General features: G+C 37.3%; 2 protein-coding genes across 4 annotated transcripts; one reads left to right on the top strand and one right to left on the bottom strand.

The window, feature by feature from the left end:
• Nucleotides 1-7,758: 7,758 nt before the first annotated feature.
• On the bottom strand, nucleotides 7,759-10,306 carry LOC148562434 (uncharacterized). The gene is made up of 4 exons (XM_088490888.1): nucleotides 10,283-10,306; nucleotides 9,997-10,047; nucleotides 8,075-9,829; nucleotides 7,759-7,989 (listed from the first exon to the last, which is right to left on the bottom strand). Exons 1-4 carry the CDS (start codon nucleotides 10,304-10,306, stop codon nucleotides 7,759-7,761), a joined length of 2,061 nt encoding a protein of 686 aa, XP_088347014.1.
• Nucleotides 10,307-11,171: 865 nt separating this feature from the next.
• Nucleotides 11,172-15,919, top strand: LOC107604744 (uncharacterized). Of its 3 annotated transcripts, XM_088491774.1 has the most exons (7): nucleotides 11,172-11,227; nucleotides 11,709-11,942; nucleotides 12,590-12,760; nucleotides 13,191-13,427; nucleotides 14,248-14,337; nucleotides 14,636-14,752; nucleotides 15,660-15,919. In XM_088491774.1, the coding sequence occupies exons 2-7, from the start codon at nucleotides 11,763-11,765 to the stop codon at nucleotides 15,702-15,704; spliced, it is 840 nt and encodes a 279-aa protein (XP_088347900.1). In that variant the 5' UTR covers nucleotides 11,172-11,227; nucleotides 11,709-11,762; the 3' UTR covers nucleotides 15,705-15,919. The 3 variants fall into 3 exon arrangements, with proteins under 3 accessions (XP_088347900.1, XP_088347899.1, XP_020960303.1); XM_088491773.1 differs by lacking the exon at nucleotides 15,660-15,919 and having other exon boundaries at nucleotides 14,636-15,140; XM_021104644.2 differs by lacking the exons at nucleotides 11,172-11,227; nucleotides 15,660-15,919 and having other exon boundaries at nucleotides 11,714-11,942; nucleotides 14,636-15,140.
• The last annotated feature ends 373 nt before the right edge of the window (nucleotides 15,920-16,292 follow it).

The raw sequence follows: 16,292 nt of genomic DNA, 5'->3' as shown, positions 1-16,292 counted from the left end.
CTCGATTTACAGTGCCAACCACTAACCATCCCCCTTTTGCTCTTAAAGCCACAAATATTTCTAAGTTGACCATCCGTCGTAAGCAAACCATATTCAAGTGGAATAATGAAGGTTAGAGATAAGAGGTTTACCCACTTGAATGAGAAAATGGATGGTGATGGCTTAGGGAGAGGTGTCTCCAATATCCTTACAAGCTCTACTCCCTTGTGGTCTTCCTTGTCAACCTCCACCTCTTCATAAACTTCTTCAGTTTCAATCCTTTGTTCAACAATTTCATCTAACTCTTCTCCATCACTCAAATCATAAACGGGAGGTTGAGAGAGATCTACCTCCACATCGCTTTCTATCTCATCGGGAGAAGGTTCTTCCAACTCAAAGGATTCACCACCAAGGAGGTTTGATGCATGATCTTCATCTCCAAGGAAACTCAATCCTTGCTTCATTCCTTCCAATTCTTCATTCAAGAATTGTTTTAGAGGTTGTGCACTCTCCTCCTCAACATCAAATTCAATCTTCTTGGAGGAATTCTCTATGATTTTAGCTTCCCATGGAAGTTCTGGATCTCCTAGGTCTTTAACCACTTCTTCCTTTTCTTCAATGATCATAGGCTCCTCCAATTATTCCAAAATAAAGCAACACCCCTCATTCTCCACCGGAGTTTCCAATCTCTCCTTCATGCCATGCTCGTCAATCGATTCTCCACATGTGACCATGGGAGTGCTTTGAGTCTTCAAGCATTGGGAGGCTAATCGGCTTACTACCTCGATCAAGGTAGCCACAAATTCTAGTGTCTCCCTTTGCATCTTTCTTTGCCCTTGAAGTAATAAAGTGAGAGAATCATCCATTGAGGCTTGGGGTGGATAGGAGGGTTCATCATTTTGGAGAAAAGGTTCATGGTAGGAAGGTGGTTCATTATGATAAGGATGTGGTGGTGTATATTGAGGTGGTTCTTGGGAGTATTGATATTAGAATGGTGGTTCCATGTATGGATCATATGGTTTAAAAGTTGGTTGGTATGGTGGATATGGGTCAAGGTCATATGGAGGTGTTTGGTGAAAAGAGGCTTGTGAGTGTGGTAGATGGCTATGTTGAGGATATGGCTCATAGGCATATGGTGGCAGTTCTTGATAGTCACAAGGAGATTCACCATAGCCATTGGATTGATATGCATCATGAAATGGATCTTGTTCATAGTCCAACGGTGGGGGTTGTTGCCAAGAGGATTGATCATATACATAAGGTTCCTCCCACCTTTGGTTGTCCCATCCTTGATACACATATTCATTGTAGCTTCCATTTCCTACAACATAGTTAGAACCAAACTCATAGTCAAAGTGAGAATTTATAATGAAAAGAGAAAATAGAAACAAAAGCTAATAAGAAAGAATGAAACAAAGTCCTAAAGCTAGCAAAAACTAACAAGCAATCCAAAAATCAAGCTACTCACAATATTCACATATACACAGTAACCAATAACACAACACCATTGCAACTCCCCAGCAACGGCGCCATTTTGATGAAGGAAAAATTGTGTGTGGTTTAGAATTTCACAAATGAATTCTCGTTGTAAAGTATAGTTCTAAACCAACAAACAATTCCTTCAATCAAACATTTGGTTGTCACAAGTAACAAACCCCTATAAAAATATCCGAAGTATTCAAACCTCGGGTCGTTCTCCCTAGGAATTATAATAAAGTGTTCTTGTTATTGGCTATGAAGTATGTTTTGGGGTTTTTGAGATAAGAAACAAGAAATGTAAATGGCAAAAGAAATGAACTAACAACTATGAAAGCTCTTGGCAATGCATGAGAACTAGAAGTCCTATCCTAATTATCCTTATCAATTATGATGAGAATTGTCCATTGCTCCCACTTAGTTAACCTCTAACTATGAAGGAAAGTCAAGTGGATGAATTAACTTGAGTCCACAAGTCCTAGCCAAATCATGATGAAAGACTAGCTTTAGTGGCATTCAAGTCAATTAGCAACTTCTAATTATCAATCAACAAAAGAATTAGATAACTCAAGATTCACTAATTACTCTACCTAGACTAAGAGGAACAAAATCTAACTCATAACTAAAAGAAGCATTTCATCAAACACATAAAAGGCAATAGAGGTAAACAACATGAATTGCAAGAATTAAAGAGAGATCTAACTACAATGGCAAGAGATCAATAATAGAAAACCAAATCAAACATGAAAAGACATGGAATTCATAAATTGCATTGAAAGGTAAATGAAAATCTACATAAGAATTCATAAAGCAAAAGGAAAATTGATGCAAGAGAAGAAGTAGATATAGATCTAAAAGAAGAAACTAACCTAAACCTAATCCTAATTCTAAAGAGAAGGCAGAGCTTCTCTCTCTAGAATTCTACCTCTAACTAAAACTAACTAAAACTTTCTAATGGTGTCTAATCTGTGATCCCCTTTTACTTCTGCATGTAAATAGGCTCAGAAAGTGAGTTGGATCTGGGCCTGGGAAGCCCAGAAATCACCCCCAACGTTTTGCCTTTAAGTGAGTCACATGCGAGCATCGACACATACGCATGGGTCAAGCGTACGCGTCGCTTGGCAATGTCCTATCCACGCGTACACGTCATGTACGTGTACGCGTCAGCAACTTTACTTTCCACGCGTGCGCGTCTGCTGCGCGTACGCGTCGATCTCAGCATCCCAAATCCTTGTTTTTTCATGAGTTCTTCACTTGCATGCTTTTCCTCTCCACCCCTTTGATCCATTCCTAGCCTTTCCAATCTGAATTCACTAACAAACATATCAAGGCATCTAGTAGAATCAAAGGTGAATCAAAATTAGCAATTAAGGGCCTAAAAAGCATGTTTTTACACTTAAGCACAAATTAGGAGACAATCATGAAACCATGCTATTTCCTTGGATAAATGTCAGAAAATGTGATAAAATCTCCTAAATTAAGTACAAGATAAACCCTAAAAATGGGGTTTATCACATACTCAATAAGTAGACCTTTGGAGCCAAGATTCCAAAAATTACATGAATAAAAGGTACTTGATCATGCAATAGCAAAAACGTGAATTCATAATAAAAAAATTACATGAAGTTGAAAAGATACATCTTGACTATTATTGTATCAATTTTATCTAACTTACCAATTATTGGCTTGCTATAAATCAATCTTCAGCTTCATTGCTACCATGCGAAGCATCCTCATCATATGCTAAAATATAAGTAAAACAGTATCATTACCAACTATTAAGCAATTAGAACATTATCATAACTCATTGACATATATACTTACAATCTCGTCAAGATCAATGTTCACATGATAAAGCATGTCATCTTCAAAAAATGTCAAATTCAGGGCCTTCTAACTAACATTGATCAATGTCCCGATGAATATGACAAGTTGTTCAATTGTTCCATGCCACATTCACCATGGGATGATTAATGCCACATCCAAAAGTTGGCCAGCATTAACAGTTGCCAGCATTACTTGGAAAAAGAATCACCATCATAAAAGTACTATTTTTCACTTACTAATAAAAGTACTATTTTTCACTTACTATTTTTCGATGTTCAAACTCATTGTATAATAATACATCACACGAATTTTCACACACACATCCATGCCTTCTTACCTTATGCAATGCAACAATAAAAATAATAATTACCCTATATCCCATTCCTAACGAGGGTTTGTTATATGGATGAAATAGTGACATTACATCCTATCATAAACTATGTCTGAATTTTGAAGAAAATTGCTTAATATTTCTTTTAACTTTGAACATACTTTAATTACCAACAACCAGATTAGAAAGGAAGAGACCCATCTTAAAAATTATGAAACACAAATCAAAATTCAACAAAAAATATTATGAGTTGTGATAGATTTCTAGCAAATAAAAAAAAGATTCACCAAGTTCAAATATTCAATGCATTTTCTGATCTCATTATCCACAATTAAAAAAATGAGCAAAACATAGAACCAATTTACAAATATGACGTAAATATGACTTTGTTGATTTTACAAATATGAGCAAGTTAGAGATATAACACACATATAATCACATAAAAATAAGCAATAGTTATAATAGAAAAGTTAAAGTTCTTACTTGTAGCTAGCGAGGACTTCGGGGAGAAGCAAGAAGAGATAGAAGGTCTTCTCAACACCTTTGGCAGGCTTGGAGAGCAACGAGTATGAAATTGGGCCAATGAGGACATGGACAATTTCAACACCAAGCTGAGCAAAAGAAAATAGATACTCAATCACAATGTTAATAATTTGATGTGCATAAACACGTGAAAAGGCTAAGAATTGTGTTTTGAAAATAATGATCCACCCAAGTGGCAAGACAAGGTTCGATACAAGAATCAATAACAATTTCCAATTCAAATATTGAATAGAGTAAAAAAATAAAAAATATTTACGAGTTGTTACCTCAGATGCAAACCATGTTGGAGCGAGGTATAGGCACTCCAATTGCAGACATGGAAGTGAGACAAGGCGAGACCACTCAACAACGATGGCGAGATACAGCAAAGAACAGAGTATCTGCGATAGCTCATGGTGAAGAGCAGAGAACAAGCGAGGAAGCAGGGCAAGGAATAGAGAATCATTAGTGACGCAGAGAGATCTGAAAGTGTGGTGCAGCGGCGGTAGAAAGAGGCAAGAACCCAGAGTCAAATGTCTCTCCTCTTTGAAATAATGTTTAAAAGGGAAGGGTAACATTTTGAAAAACTAAAAATATAAAGAGGCAAAGTCTAATTATCAAATTTTCCAAAAACAAAAAAGTGGGGTTCCATTCATAAATATTTTAGGATGGTTAATGTTACTCCCACACAAAAGTGGGAGTAACAAATATGTGGCCTCAAGGAATAAGAGTAAATACCCTTTCCGACCCCTAACCTTTTTGAAAATCAACTAGCCACACCCTAACCTTTAAAAATTGACAAATAAGCCCCTGTCTATTTGCTCCGTTAGACACATCGACCCTTCCGTGGCTCCCTCGCTTGAAACTCGACAGAAAATGCTGACTTGTAACGGTGAGCAGGTGACTTGGCATGTACACATCAGTTGAATTTGTTAGGACAATTTGGCACCTGCCTAGTCATCAAAACGTCGTCGTTTGAAGGAAATGAGAGATGCACATTTTAGTGACCTTCTCCCCCTTCTCCCCCTCTTCGAACCCTAACTCAAATAGCAACCATGAGTGACGCAGAGCTATCCTCAGCCGCTCAGACCCATCATGGTTGGAGGAAGGGTAGGATGGGTTTGAGTAATGCTAGTGGAGGGAAGAAGGTGAAGTTTCATCACCCTAAATGTGTGGAAGTTATGCAATCATGCAAGGATCTGCAATTGCAAGAACCCAGACAGGATCTTCCTCGGTTGTTGTCACTATCGTGTAAGTGTTCCTCTAGGCTTGATTATTGTAGTCAATTCGCCTTTGTGCTTGAACAAATGATCTTCATGATAACAGCAATTACAGACAGAACGACCTTACTGCAACTACTTTATGTGGCTGAATGAGCTGATTTCTTGTCATTTTGCACATGAGGAAGACATTGATGTAGATGGAAGAATATTGATGCTAGAGAACATGTTTGAGCAATTGGAGCACAAAGTGGATTTGGCAGTTGAAGGAAATTCAAAGAAATGGAATATTGGGTTTAGGGTCTATGTCATGGTAGCCATGTTGATTGTATTAGCAGCAGTGAAATACGTTGTAGTCTAGGACATAGATTGTATGTTGTTGCAGTATGGGATGTATGGTTATTGTTAATATATGAAAAGTTTGCTTTTGGGTATGTAGTTACTATGTTCTATATGGATAGATTGTGATTTTATTGTATTAATGATAATATAATTTTGTGTAATAGTTACGGATCTATAAAATCTTGGACAGTGTGATTTATATCCAAAATCAAAGGAATTTCATTCATAATGCTATACACATAGGCATAGCTTAGTCTACTGTTGTATCAGCTGGAAACAAAAAAATATTTTGTTGAGCTAAATGTTTACTCCCTAAACAAAAGGTCACTAGTAGTCTGTTACATACTTTAAGTCATTAAACAACAGGTCCCACCCTTTAATACATTGTGGATCCATAACAAAAAAAAAAAAAAAAAGACACCAATCCTATGTTGTTGTAACCATGTGTATGATTTGGTCATTTCATCGCTGGTGGCCTTAAGCAATATCTCCTCTTGGATACAGAAAGTTTTTTCAGTCCAGGTGTGGGGACAAATTTAAAGGTTAGTGCAGTTCCTAAACCAGTCTCAGCAGTATTGTTCTATTGTTCCGGGCCTTGTGGGGTTCTGTTGCTACTCACATCCATTGTTTGCCCTGTTTCGGATTGTGCTCCATGGTTGATAGGGTTTGGGTTACTTGGCACTGAAGGTCCAGCATTGGCATCAATTCTCTAATGAAAAACACCAAAAACCATATTCATAATTGGAATAGAGGGCTAAAAATTTGTTATAGTGCAATAGTTGTTTGACAAATAAAAAAGACCTCTGGTTGTAGTGGTGCAGACTGTGAAAGTGGGATCTCCACTCTTGGTTCTTCGAGTTGTGTGGGGGTGGTCCTCACTTTGGAAAATTTTTTCTTCTGTATTTTTGCCTTAGCCTGATAGGGACAATTAAAAAAGAAGTGTGTTTCAAGTGGGACTTCAGTCCATATCAGTTTTCTACCCAACAAAAAAACTAAATCTAAAACAGCAAAAAGGGGTACCACTGGGTCTAGAGGTGTCACAGCCACATTGTTGATTCCACTTGGTTCAACTCCATCCAAATGCTTTGCAACACAAAAAAATTATAAGACCCATTTAAATTTAGTCAGCTAAAAAATTTAGGCATATAAAGATTGAGTTACCAAAATTTACAACATGACATGTTCTAGGGTTACATTTGTAGGGTTTGATTGCTGTCCACTTGGTTGTTGCTTTGGCTTCTTTCTCTTTAGTTTCCAATTAGGGTTTGCTGGTGCACCTTTACATAGTGTCCCTTCTGTCCACATTTGCTGTATGTCACTTAGAAGGTCTTCTTTACCTTGTGTCCTTGTCCTCTCATCTGAGCTTCTGCCATCACATCAATACTCCTCTTCTTAGTTGGTCCTCCAGGGGGTCTTTTAATGTTTGGTGCCTTAGGTTGGAGCCTATTATTTTCTTCTCAGAACTCCTCATAATTAACTGGTTTGATTGAATTCCCATAAGTAGCTCTGATGGCATCCATTGTGAGCCACTTATGTGCAAAATCCTCTGGCTTTAGATTCTGTCGCCTCAGTCTTGCTATGGCAGCAACAGCATATTTACAAGGTAACCCTGACAGTTATCCAGTGAACAGCATGTGATATTGCATCAGATTCAACCCAAAATAAATTATACACTCTAGGACAAGTTTATTTGTTACCTGTTAATTGCCAGACATTGTAGGCACAAGTTTGTCTCTGCAAGTTGACAGCAACCCTAGTTTGGTGTCTTTGCACTTCAAACAACACTCTAGCATCATCCCCATCCCATTCTACAGTCCATTTGTTGCTCTTTGGTGTAACATACTCATCCAACCTTAATTGTTGAACTGGAGCCAGCTTCCCAGTACACTTGCCTAATCTGTGTTTATGCCCTGCCATCTTGTGCATAATGTAGCTCCTAAGCTCTTCACACATACTTAAAATCGGTTTGCCCTTGTAGTCGACAATTTTTGCATTCCACACTTCGCACATGTTGTTACTGATGTTGTCTGTCTTAGGGCCGTGATTAAAATATGCCTTGCTCTATGCAGCTGCTTCGAACTTGTTTAGATACTTATAGGCTGCATTGTTCACCTTCTTGATAAGCTCCATTGACTTTCTAAAGTCCTTCATCGTTGTGCTTCGAGCAGCCTTCCAGACCAACCCTTTAGTATGCTTGTCTTTAAAATGCTTGATGAAATTTTTCCATATGTGGAGCACACAATTTCTATGGTGTTCTTGCAGCATAACTTCATGCAGTTCATTAGCCAATCCCTTTAAAAAGATACACACATTGAAAATTTAGATAAAACCAGCCAAGCTAACATAATCAAACAGTTGAGAAGAGGAAACTTAATACCTTTTGTTGATCAGACATGAAGTTCCATCCATGCTCAGCGACTGGCCCGATATCATCTTGCAATATGTTCAAAACCCATCTCCAAGAGTCAGTGTTCTCATATTCAACCATAGCAAAGGATATAACAAAAAAGTGGTTGTTTGCGTCCTGTGCAACAGCAGATAGTAGGTGTTCACCAAAGTAGCCTTTTAGGAAACAATCATCCAACCCAATCAGAGGCCGACAACCCGGCTTAAATCCCTTTTTACATGCATCAAGAGATATGTATAACCTATTAAAAAGTGGACGCCCTTCTAGTTGTCGGATTACATCAACCATTCCAGTAGACCCCGGATTGCTTCTATGAATTTCATTCATATAGTCATGAAGCTTGCCATACTGTTCTCGCTCCTTACCAACTGTCTCCTCTCTAGCAGCCTTCAAAGCTCGAGTAATCATTTTGTAATTTACATGGACATTATAGTAGTCCTGCTTCATATGCTCCAACACCTCCTTTGGTGTCATAAGTGGTTGGATTAGCAGCCTCTTAACCAGTTTGCTTGTGACCCAAGCTCTTGTTGTCATATTACTGCTCAAATTTCTTCTACAATTGTGCTCTCCATAGAGTGTCTTAATCTGATAGTAAAGACTCTGGCTGTTATAGGAACAGAGCACAAGCCAGGAAAAATCCTCCTCAGCACATTTAGCTCTAAGTCTCTTAGGCTCATTCTTCAAATATTGCAGCTCCTTACCCTCAAACACAAAATAGTCTTTCAATGCTTGCTTAAACTGCTCCATAGTAGTAAATTGCTGGCCTATCTGGAACTCAACCTCACCATACTCAGCTTCCTCATTGAAATCAGGATATCTTGGTCTATCCTCATTCTCTTCACTAGAAATGGGACAGTTAAATGCCTCAGATTCATATTCATAGGGCTTGTCAATGTCTGAGTCCATCTCTTCATTACCAGGCTTTAAACTGGGCCTATCCCTTGCCTCTGGAGTTAGATCCACCCCACCTGGCTCATTACCTGCTTCAGTGTTAAGCCCACTTCTTGGCACATTACATCCTCCTTCTTGAGACAAGATATGTTTTCTGACTCTTCCAACATATCTTTTTGCCCTCTTCTTCTTAGTTCTAGGAGACAATTCCTTGTCATCAATACCACCAGGTGGCACATTACTCTTCTTCTTAGGAGTATCTAGCTTTCCAACACTCCTCTTCTTAGCAGACTTGTGTTCCACACTCATTCCACGCTTTTTACTCTTGCTTACAGGCTTCTTCTTAGCCTTACCTTCTTCACCATTACTGCTACTACTGGATTCGAAACCAGGTAGAGGGGATTTGTAGGGCTCATCTTCAGTGGTTTCATATCCATCGTCAGAAGAGGAAGAATCAACTTCAACAGCTTCATCCACTGTTCTGCCTCCAGCAACATAATCTGGCTTGCTAACATTATGTTCAAAATAGATCACAAGCAAATCAGACTCTACATCCTCCATCTTTTTGTCACACATCTGATTAATCTCCTTATTCCCCTTAAGAACATGCAATCTAAATTCCAAGTCAGGGACAGTACCATCATACCAATAAACATCTTTGTAGCTAGTATACCCTAAACCCGTAAACATTTTTACTAAGTCCTTGAAGTTAACATAGTCTATATCTAACGGAGGAAATGTCTCCACCTTTCCATCAAAGTAGTGCAACACTCCATTCGAATCCCTTTCGAACCAACCCCCATGGTGAAAAATAGGGACAATTTCATATGACATCTGCCAGAAAAAAAATGTGCAACACTTTTGATTAACTAACTACTATAATCATTCACACCAATCAAAACCAATGACAGTGACTAAGGGTATCAAAAAAAGATTACAAAAACCCAAGTTTATAAATTACGACCAACTTAGAAAGTAGCGAACGAACTAAAAATACTAACCTTAGTAGCGCCGTCAACGGCTCTGTCAACAACGCCTTCGCCACCTTCTCGCTGGAACTCTTAGTCAGCTTGAGTTAGAGGGAAACGTTTCGCTTTCTTAGGGTTGGGATGTAATTTTGTGTTCGGAGTGGGGGTGATTTCCCTACTGAAGCTACATGTAAGGGAAGAAGGGGAGAAGGTCACTAAAACGCGCGTCTCTCCTTTCCTTCAAATGACGACGTTTTGATGACTGGGTAGGGGCCAAATTGTCCTAACAAATTCAGCTGATGTGTACATGCCAGGTCACCTGCTCACCGTTACAGATCGGCATTTTCCGTCGAGTTTCAAGCGAAGGAGCCACGAATGGGTCGATGTGTCTAACGGAGCAAATAAACAGGGGCCGATTTGTCAATTTTTAAAGGTTAGGGTGCGGCTAGTCGATTTTCAAAAAGAATAGGATTCGAAAAAGGTATTTACTCTAAGGAATAATACCAAAAAGTTCACAAAAAAGAAGAAGAATAATACGAAAATCAAATTAAAAAGAGTAAAGTGACAATTAGGTCCCTGAAGATTTCGACTTCGGACTAATTAATTCCTAAAAAAAAAAAGTACCAATTTGGTCCTCCAAGATAGCAAAATGTGGACACATGATGTCCTTTTATCAATTTATCAACTAAAACTTAATGGTGATGCTTATATGTACTATTAATTACTCTTACGTGTCTATCTATAAAAGATAGTTACATAGATAACAATTTTTGGAGCGAAACTTTACTTATTTTGATAAAATTTGTGATAAATAGAGAGCAGTTGTAAAAAGGTATATGTCTATATGGAAACTCAAAAGATAATAAATGTTTCATTGTTCAAAACTATATCGTTTTCATGCTCATGTGACAGTAACAAGACATACACTACTGTAAATAACAAAAATAATTCCATTTTGTTTCATACTTTTCATTAAGAGAAAGACATATATGTCCACTATTTATTATCTTAAAAGACCTAATTAATCTTTTTTTTCTTCAAGAACTAACTAGTCCAAAGTTAACATATTCAAAGATCTAATTGTCACTCTGCTGTTAATTTTATATTCAATTTTTTCGGCCGTTTTCTTGGGGGACTAATTGATCAAAGTAAAAATTCCCCGGAACTTATTTTTCATTTCACTCGATTTTATTCGATTTTCCACTGCACTAACGAAAAGTCTAAAAGCGTTGGTTCTCAGTTTTCACCTAGGGGTAGCAAAGGGGCGGGTTTTTGATCTACTCGACTCCGCCCCGCCCTACAAAAAACCCGCATCAAACCCGCCCCGCCCTACCCGCGGGTTGTAAAATGTTAAATCCTAACCCGCCCCTGCAGGTACCCGCCCCGCCCTTACCCGCCCCTATAATTATTAAATCCAACAAATTAAATTAAATTTTAAAAATTATATAACCACCATTTACATACATAATATAAATTAAAATAAAAATTTATATATAATATAATATTATTAATCATTTACTAATTATGTTATATATGTTACATATATTATATATTAAAAATATATATATTTACATATACTGGGGCGGGTTCAACTTAAACCCGACCCCGCTCCGCCCCGCCTAAAAATCCGTTCCATTAAAATCCACCTCGGTGCAGGGTCGGGTAATTACTCGCCCGAGCGGATAGAGATGAGTGGGTACCCGCGAGTTCGGGTAGTGTTGCCACCCCTATTTTCACCTTCTTAGCCAGCAACTGAAGCAGAAATCGCAGCTCAAAACCCCAAAAGAAAGAAAAAAAAAATGGAGGAGGAGAGCACGCTGCATCTCGAACTGCACAAGTTATCTTGCGTCAACTCCGATGAAACCATGGACACCATTCTCCGAAGCATCTGGAAGACCCGCAAAACTGGTCTCCGTGGCGCCGATAAGTCAAAATTGCGGTCACTCCTTCACCTCTCTTCTCCCTCACAACTCGACCCTGTAATGTTTACAATTCCAACTCTCTCCTTCTTCAATTTGTTTATTTATATGCATTTTTTCTTTCAAAGGTTTAATCTTCCTCCCTCTTTATTTGCTTCCGTGGGGTTGTTTCCAGTGGTTTTTGTTTCGAATGGGACCTAAAGAAAGTGAAGAGGTTTCGAAGAGTGTTTGCGGTCCAATCACCTTGAATGTAGAAAATTAGTTGGCTCAGCTCAAAACAGATTAGTTATAACGAAATTGATTATGGATGGTCGTGGTTTATATGTAAAAGAAGATTTTTTCTTGGTGAAAAAATTCACCACTCTTTTGTTATTTTGATGTGTGTATTGGACACTGGTTGAGCTGTTTCTTTGATTTTGCACTTGCTTCTTAGGCACTTGGAACCATTTTGTTTTGCAGTTTGGGAACTAGTTTATGAGGCAATAACTGAACTATGTTTGTTTTGTTTTGCTTACTTCTATTTGGTTCTCTTTATTTCTCAAGCAAAAGGAAGCAACTCAAGTAGTGTAAAGGTGTTATTCAAATTGTGTGTTTTTTCTTCTGAAGTTGATATGTTTTGCTACTCAATGTTGTCATGAGTTGTTGAAATATGAGTGATTATGTTGCAGTTTGTGTAGTATGTTCTGATGGTGAGTTGGTCATGATAGGTCTTGGCATGCCTTCGCTCGCTTATCCGAAAATGCGCATATCAAAACTTTGCCAGCAATGAGCTTGTGAAATTGTTTCCTCCTGATCTTCCACTAGACTTGCAAAGCATTCTCCTATTGTCCCTCCAAAAGAACCAAGAACAGTGGAAGGAAGATATAGCCCGAGAACAGGTGAGCCAACACTTTCGTGCTTACTAAATACTAACACTCAAATGAGTGGATGTTCAACACAGCTTCATCCTAACCTCAGTTTTTAGGGTGTGCAAACTGAGGTCATCCACAAAAATCATGTTTTAAAAACTTGTTTGAACTTGATTGTGTCTGAAACCGTGGTTTTGACTTTTGAATGGAAGAGAAATTGTGTTTCTCATTGTTCAAACCATGGATTGGGAATTATAATCCACATTGCTATCAGTAATTCTTTTAAAATGCTCTTAAGAGAATTACAGGCATGCATTTTTGCTTTGGTGTAGGATAGATAAACTCTACAATGCAGCTCCTACTAGTTAATAAACAGCAACATAGGAGGAAAGACACTCATATACATACATACTATATATATATATATATATATATATATCTTTTTCTTTCACATTTTCAGGATTTCTCTCCGAGGACAAGTGTTTCCTATCAAGTAAGAGCAAATGTCCCTCCATCTTTTGCTTCACTGCGGTCTTCTGAGATGCAGATGTCACCATCTCTGTGGCCACGCCAAGATGATTCTCTTGCCCAACTGAACCACAATGATTTTGGGATTTCAGCAGCACTCGTTCCCAATTTAGATCTCTCTGGCCTGCCTGCATGCTTCCAATGTGACACCGCACCTGCTGAAAACTTGGTACTTGAGAGGCATTGGTTTCGTCTAACGGTTTTAATTCTAAATATCCAATGTAGATCTCTTTCCACTATCACTTTTCGCTTGGGAATTAATTCTAAATTTCCAAACTACCCACTCTTAGAATATATACAGGCTGTTGGGAAAAATGGAAAAAAAATGAAAATGGGCTTTGGTTGGCTTGCTTGATGCTTAGTTATAATAACTGATGTGTTCTGCCTTGTGTATATTTATTTTTAGTATTTATTTATTGGTTTTTTTTTTGGGGGGGGGGGGGGGTTGATAAAACTGCACTGTACAGATTTTAGATATAATTATGAATGTTTCTAGTGATGTATTTTGAGGATACTAGTAGATATCATATTTCATTGTTTATTTTCCATCATCTTTTTGGTTTTTCTTTTTTAGAAAGATGAAAAAATAAATACTTTTTTCAAAAGCCAATCCAAATTGACCTTAAAGTTATTTCATATTTGGATACATTTTTTAAAAAAAATTTTCAAGTAATAATTTTTGTCTGTTAAAAAAATATCTTTTTTAAAAAGATAAAAAAATAAATATTTTTTTTCGAAAATCAATCCAAACTGATCCAAAAGCTATTTCATATTTAGATAGGTTTTTTAAAGCAAGGTATTGTTAGCTTTTAGAAAAAACAAATAATTTGTTTTTTTAATAAAAGTATTTTTTTAAAAAATGAATCCAAATAAGTTTAAAATTGAATAAAAAGTACTTTATTTTTGAGAAAAAAATGGTAATTTTTTAACTCAAAAAAGCAATTCAAACGAACACTAAATATGCTTTTCTTGTTATTTGAAAATCATAGGGAAACCTTCCTTGCGTCAAATCAATGACTTGGACCATGGAGAACCGTGGCTCTTCTCCTGCAGATAGAGTGGCTATAATTAACCTCAAGGTAATGGCACTAGCTTGTATGTCTGTGAATGTTAATCACCAAATATCCATAAGCTAAAATAAAGGCATCTATAGTGAGCATATTACCTCTGTCTCCACATTTTCACAAATATATTGGTTGTATCCTGTAGAAAGGTTATAATCAAATTTAATTCAGACTAAAAGCATCTTTTAGAAGCATAAATCAAAATTCATTACCATTCTTATACACTTTGAAGGTCCACAATTTGCATGCAATGTCATTATAATATTGTTATTATGCAAAGAATATTCATTTCTAACATGCTTTTGTTATAAAGCTGCATGATTATAGCAAGTCCCCGTTAGGCGAAACAGAGGTGAAGTTTCAGCTCACAAAGGACACACTTGAGGCTATGCTGAGATCAATGACATACATCAGTGAACAACTAAGTGCAGTAAGATTTTCTTTTATGTTCATTGAGATTTCGGCCATGTATTGTATTGCATAATCAACCAGGAAGCAATAAGTTTATCAAGCATGTATTGTTGAAAATGAGTGAGAATAGTTATTCATCTTTCATAATAAGAAACTTGTTTGTTCTGGATTGGAGACTTTTAGATGATGTGTGATCGGTTGTAGGTTGATAAGGGAAAGGAGAAGTAGAATAGTAGATGAATCAAGTGTGTTGTGTGTGAAGAGAGAGATCAAGTGAGCATAGTGATTAATTGTGATAATGAGAGGAACAAATTTAAGCCCTTGGATCTTGTATTATTTGTCTAGACTAAAACCTAAAGTTGTGTACTTAATAAAAGAAAATGAAAAATAATGTTGTGTAACTCTTTAGGTGAATATGTGATTTTTTAATAACTTTAATCGTAGTCATTCATATATGGTTATATGATCTAAATTGACTCTTTCATCTTACATTTATCTTACATATAAAAGCACTGTTCTCACTAGATAGATCCCCTATATAAGGAGTGGATCAATTTAGAGATCTAACCTGTCTGATGTTACATGAAAGAACAATATTAAAATATAAATTCATCTAATTTTTAATGTGATGATGTTCCTATTTCTTTTTCTCCCCCTGAAACACAATCAAACAACTTGAAGTTGATTTGTTAAACTATATGCTGAGAAATGAATGATGCGCTCCATTGCAATGAAACCTCTATTTGTTGTCCACCATTGCTCTACTTTCTGGTAGGTAGATTAAATGGTGTACACTGTCCATAATTTCAAAGTTAAGAGAAAATCATAGGAACTTACATGGTCTTGTCTAATGTCATTATTTTCTGTGTTTTCCAGACATGATTCTTGTACTTCATTTATTTGTGTCATCCACAATGTGTTTGCAGGTTAGGACATCTTCCGGACCAGCCAACAAGAAGCACAAGCAGTAGTTTCTTTTTTTTTTTTAGTGATTAGTACTGTAGGTCATAAGTCACATTATACCTAACAATAGTAAGGATAATATATACTAATGTATCATCCTTTTAGATAGAGCAACAATTAAGAAGGTGAAAAAAGTAGTAGCTAATGATCTATATATGTTGTAATGGCGCATTTGACTCAAGAATATAATGTTAGGGGTAAACAAATAAGAGTAAAGTACCAACTCGGTCCCTGTCCATTTTCCCAAATGACAACGCGATCCTTAACCAAAAATACGATCCATTTCGGTCCCTAACCTTGTGCTCCGTCTGTCAACGCGGTCCTTCTGTCACTTTCACGGCTTAAACTTGACGGAAATTGCTGACGTGTGTAGGCAAGTGGATGACATGGATGACTTGGGTGGTTACGTGGAAGATGGAAGCCCACGTGGCTAGGTGAAATGGACAGGGGCCTATCTGTCCTCGTCCACAACACACAAACGCCGTTGTTTTGAGGTTTCCAGGCGTCTTTATTAGACGAGTCTGGTCGTCTCTCTCCCTTGTTTCGTGTATAGAACTCAGATCACCATGAGCAATAGCAGAGCATGGGAGTGGAAG

Source organism: Arachis ipaensis, chromosome B6 (genome assembly GCF_059453495.1).
Source record: "Arachis ipaensis isolate K30076 ecotype BB chromosome B6, ASM5945349v1, whole genome shotgun sequence".
Taxonomy (NCBI): Eukaryota; Viridiplantae; Streptophyta; class Magnoliopsida; order Fabales; family Fabaceae; genus Arachis; species Arachis ipaensis.
The sequence above is the reverse complement of the archived record's forward strand: the minus strand, read 5'-3'. Positions and strand labels throughout refer to the sequence as shown.